Below are 4,833 nucleotides of genomic sequence, written 5' to 3'. Positions count from 1 at the left end.
CCCCCTCACCCCCCATCCGCCCGCCAGCCAGGTCCGCTGCAGGGCGGCTGGAGCCAGGGCCACTGTTGGAATGGGGGACATTCCGGTGGTGGCATTCCGCACCTGGCTCGGTGCCCTGCTCCTCAGCCTGGCTCCTCCAGCATGCCAACAGGTTTGGGGCACATCTTTGGTCCCACCCCCTCATTTGATAGACAAGCCAACTCAAGTGTGGCTTGGAGGCCTGGCTAGGCCAAGTTTCCAGGAAGGCGATGGCAGAGCCAGAATCAGAAGCTGGTACCATCGCCCCTCCGCTGGGTGCCCTGGGGCAAGTTCCTTCCCCTCTCTGAGCCTCAGATTACTCCTCCGGGAAACAGGTACAGTAGCTGCTGATACTGAGGGCACAGAGGCGGGTAATGTCACAGTTGTTCTCTTCCTTCCTCCCAGGGGAGCCCCGGGGGGGCCGGGGCAGCATGATCGGGGTGATCAATGGCCAGGAGTTGGGCGTGGCCACTCTCAACGCCAGTGTGCAGCAGGAGGCGCGCTCAGGGGTCACCACCTTCCGGAGCAGCATCGGCCACCTCCCTGCGAGTGTGGGTAAGGGGGGACCAGCCGCCCGTACTAGAGGCAGGAGGAGGCAAAGCTGGGGTTCCGGGGCTGCCCTAGGCCCGGTTCCCAGAGGAAATCCAGCCACCTCTGAGAGCCGAGTCCAAGCCAACCGGAACCCCCAAATAAAACCGCAGCAAGGGGGTGCACTTGTTTCATTTTCAACTCGTCCCAGCACCCCCATAGAGGCGGTCTGTGCAGGTCCAGGCTCCATGGTGACTTGTGGAACCGAGTTAAATGTCAACAAGTTCCACGGCGTCTTTGTATAAACGTTCTGCTCATTTCACAACCCCTCCAAGACCGAGCTATTGGGCTTTGCCACTTGGTTCTGATCCAATCACTGGTCCCAGGAATCTTGGGGCCGAGCGCTCCTGGGGGCCATAGGGAGTCACAGAGGGACCTTGAGCAGGAAGAAGAGTGGCTGCCCTCAGCATCTGGCCTCCCCGCCCCCATCCAGGGCCTCTGATGCGGGTACTCTTGGTCACCATCGCCCCCATCTACTGGGCACTGGCCGGAGAGCATGGCGACGCCATGAACGGCCACTCCCTGACGGGGGGCAGCTTCCGGCAAGAGTCGCACATGGAGTTTTCTACAGGTGCGTGGGGGCTCCCCCAGGTGGGCCAGGGGGGACTGGGGCCCGAGCCCAGGATCTCTCCCCCGTGGTGACTCCCGGCTGGACGGGGCTGGGTTGCAGGGGAGCTGCTCACGATGACCCAGGTGGCCCGGGGCCTGGATCCCGACGGCCTCCTGCTCCTCGACGTGGTGGTCCACGGCGTCATCCCTGAGAGCTTGGCTGACGCAGATCTCCGAGCGCAGGTGCGGGCGAGCTGGGGTGCACAGAGGGGTGCGTGAGAGTGGGATGTCCTGCCTGCGGCCATCCTGACTCCCCAGCGGGGGCTGGGGTGTGGCCTAGCCTTGGACTTCAGGGGGGACGAGTAGGAAGATACTCTGGGCCCAGCCTCTCGGCCCCTGGGGGCGTTCTTCAGTCCCAGGGGCAAGACCGCCTGTGACCTGCCCTGTGACCGGGCGGAGGCTGCCCCGTGGTGGGAGGCAGCGCTGTTTGGAAGTTGCAATTCCAGAGGTTCTCCCTCCCCCCTCTCCGCTAGGACTTCCAGGAGGACTACGTGCAGACGGGGCCCGGCCAGCTCTTCGTGGGCTCCACGCAGCGCTTCCTGCAGGACAGCCGGCCCGTGTCCCTGCGCTGCAACCACAGCATCCAGTACGAGGCGGCACGGGGCCCGCAGCCCCAGCTGGTGCAGCACCTGCAGGCCTCGGCTATCAGCGCGGCCTACGACCCTGCGGCGGAGGCCCTGCGCTTCCAGCTCACCACAGCCCTACAAGCCGGTGAGGGCCCTGCCCTGTCCCCACCCCACGCCCCAGCTCACAGTGGGGACAGCCTCGAGTGCACCTGGCTGAAGGCCCAGGTGACAGCCCACCTCCTGCACCCCCTGACCAGAGACTCAGGACTGAAACAGCTCACCCCCTGTTCCCGTCATCCATCCACACCCCAACAGGGGCACAGCTGTCCAGGCCACTCCTGTTCAAACCCTCGGGCCCCAAGGTCAAGGTCCAAACCACCCCCATGCTGATGGGTCAAGACTTGAGTCATCCCTACCCTCCTCCCAAGGTGCCGGCACCAGAGACCCCACTCAGGGGCCTGGGAGCCACTCCTCGAACCCCTGGCGGCCTGTGTGAACACGCCATATAGTCTCACTCACTGGAGGCTAAAAATGTGCCTGTTAGCATGGTTTAACCTTGAACATGGGGCAATGGTAAGCATAGCTTTGACACCAGGCAGACCCTGGTTCAAACCCAGCCACCCCACTCCAGGGCTGTGAGACCTTGGGGGCAGAGCCCGGCCCTCCCTGGGCCTCCGTGTGCCCATCTGTGAAATGGGCGTGGCATCGCCTGCCTTGCAGGGTGCAGGAGTAGAGGTGCTGTCTCTGTGACCCCCACCTGGCACCCACTGGCTGCTTCATCAGGGTGCTGTCCCTCCGATCGCTAAGGCAGTCCGGTCTCCTCCCGCCCCCAGAACACAGTCTGTGCCCACCCTGCCTCGGGCTCGCTGCCCTGTCTGATGCTCACTTACCCCAGCAGAGCCCAGGCCCCTCCTCTGCACTGTCAGGACCGCAGCTTCGCCTGTGCGGTCTGCTTTGTACTTAGCAATGATCTCGGTGTCTGCCAGCCACGGTCGGGCCAGCCCGCGTGAGCCCCTCATGACACGACCCACAGCCGAGGTCTGGGCTGGGAGTGGGCTCGCTGACGCCTGGGTGCCGGCCTGGCTCAGGCAGAGGCTGAGGGCGCCTCGGCCTGGCCCAGCTGGCATGCGGGAAGGACAAGCCGGGCTACGGCCAGGGCCGCTCTGTTCCTGCATCCTGTGTCCTCAAGGCCTGTCCTCTTTGCCCCACAGAAGAGAATGAAGGCTGCCCTGAGGGCTTTGAGCTGGACTCCCAGGGAGAGTTTTGTGTGGGTGAGCACCGTGTCCCTGCCCTGGGCAGAGGGGAGGGAGGTCCCTCAGCCTGGGCAGCTGTCAGGAGGGCCTGTGCGTGCAGCCCACCAGCTGTCCCCCGGCAGACGGGGACGAGTGCGCCCGTGGGCCCAGCCCCTGCTCCCACTCCTGCCACAATATCCCTGGCCGTTCCTCCTGAGCCTGCCCGGCTGGCTTCGCCCTGGCCGGGGACCACAGGCACTGCAGAGGTGGGTGGCCCCCACGCACAGGCTCTCCTGGGACCTGGCCCGGCTGTGAGTGGGTGGGGGTGGGGGGTCATTCTAGGGTCACCCAGGGGTGGTCTGTTCTGGGGGTCACTGGATGCCAGCAGGGTGTTCTGATGCCCTGTTCCCACTGGCACTTCCTGTGATGAGGGCCCGAGGTGGAGAGGCTCAAGTGCTGGGGGAACTGGGGGTCCCCAGAGACATACACGTGGCCCCCCGGGCTCAGGGCGCTCGTACCCACTGAGCCTGATACAGCCTTGCCAGCTCCCCTCACGTGGCAGCCATTTCTAGTCACCTGGGGTTGGAGGTGAGCTGACTCCTGCCTCCCTGCTGGCTCCGCCTGTCCCCTCGGCCTGACCCTGAGACACTGTCCGGACGCTGACCCCCGGATCTGTGTCCCCCCGCTCCCACCACCGGGACCTGGCATTGCTACATCTCATTGGGTGCCCATAGGCATTGTCCAAAACCTCCCATCAGATGCAGCCCTCAGGTCCCGGGATGGGGGCAGGGGGATCTGTGTTTGTGGGGGTGCCAAGGTGACAGAGCTAACAGGAGGGGTAGGACCTTCTTCCCTGGGGCTCCTGGGGTTGGGGACTCAGCCGATGTGGGGAGGCTAGACCAGAGTTGGGGTTGGGGGGCCTGGGTTCATGGGGCCTCTGTCCCTGTCCGCCCCCAGATGTGGATGAGTGTGCGTGGCCTACTGACCTGTGCCCGGAGGGACAGCGCTGCGTGAACCTGCTGGGGTCCTACCGCTGCCTCCCCGACTGCAGGCCTGGCTTCCGGGTGGCCGCCGACGGGGCTGATTGTGAAGGTGACAGGGGCACGTGTGGGGTTGTCCAGGATTCGGCAGACGGGGAGCATTGTGTCACTGGGACGCTGGGCCTTCAGGGAAAACAGTACCCTCTTGACAAGGGGCACAGCGAGGCCAGGGAAGGGGCCTGAGCGGGGCCCAGGGGTGTGCGTTGGGCCTGGCCTGGCTGCTGGCACCTGGAGGATCTCTGACTAGGGTCTTCTTTCGGGGCCTCAGGCTTGCCATCTGCCCAGTGATGAGGGACCAGGTCAGGGACGGCGAACATGAGCCGTGTCCGCTGCCACTTCCCCTGTGCCCCCTGCTGGACCCTGGCCCAGCCTAGAGACAGCCTCTGAGTCCTCAGCACAGCTGCTCCCGCAGCCACTGGGAGTCATGGGCAGTTGGCCTGTGAGATGACGGACAGGTGCCACCCAGCCAGGGTGACTGCGAGGGTCCTTCCTGCCCCCATTCCGTGGTCTCGTGATCGGGGTCCTCCCTGCGCCTCCAGCGGAGGCCATCCGTGGAGGGACAGCAGGCGGCACTGAGCTCAGAAGAGGCAGTTGTTTGACTTCAGTGGCTCATGCCCTTCAGCGCCCTACTCATTGGGCTCCCTGCCCCGCCTTCCTCCGCCCTCCCTCCCTTCTCCCACCAACATGTGCCAGGCCCCTCTGCCCTTCACATGCGTGATCCGATTTTCTCACCATGGCCCGGGAAGAGGTCTTGGCCCACCCCTCTTTTTTAAAAAATAT

At 64.8% G+C, this 4,833-nt stretch overlaps 1 protein-coding gene across 1 annotated transcript in view; it reads left to right on the top strand.

Annotated features, from left to right (window-relative positions):
- LOC102764684 (hemicentin-2-like) overlaps nucleotides 1-4,497 on the top strand; it is a 6,784-nt gene extending 2,287 nt beyond the window's left edge. The window contains exons 2-7 of the mRNA XM_015567984.1: nucleotides 424-573; nucleotides 1,040-1,177; nucleotides 1,277-1,398; nucleotides 1,689-1,926; nucleotides 2,993-3,052; nucleotides 3,971-4,497. Of these exons, the coding sequence (XP_015423470.1) occupies nucleotides 450-573; nucleotides 1,040-1,177; nucleotides 1,277-1,398; nucleotides 1,689-1,926; nucleotides 2,993-3,052; nucleotides 3,971-4,236 (948 nt within the window). The 5' untranslated portion in view covers nucleotides 424-449 and the 3' untranslated portion in view covers nucleotides 4,237-4,497. The remainder of the gene's footprint in view (nucleotides 1-423; nucleotides 574-1,039; nucleotides 1,178-1,276; nucleotides 1,399-1,688; nucleotides 1,927-2,992; nucleotides 3,053-3,970) is intronic.
- The last annotated feature ends 336 nt before the right edge of the window (nucleotides 4,498-4,833 follow it).

Source organism: Myotis davidii, unplaced genomic scaffold (assembly GCF_000327345.1).
Source record: "Myotis davidii unplaced genomic scaffold, ASM32734v1 scaffold651, whole genome shotgun sequence".
In the NCBI taxonomy this organism is placed as follows: Eukaryota; Metazoa; Chordata; class Mammalia; order Chiroptera; family Vespertilionidae; genus Myotis; species Myotis davidii.
The sequence above is the reverse complement of the archived record's forward strand: the minus strand, read 5'-3'. Positions and strand labels throughout refer to the sequence as shown.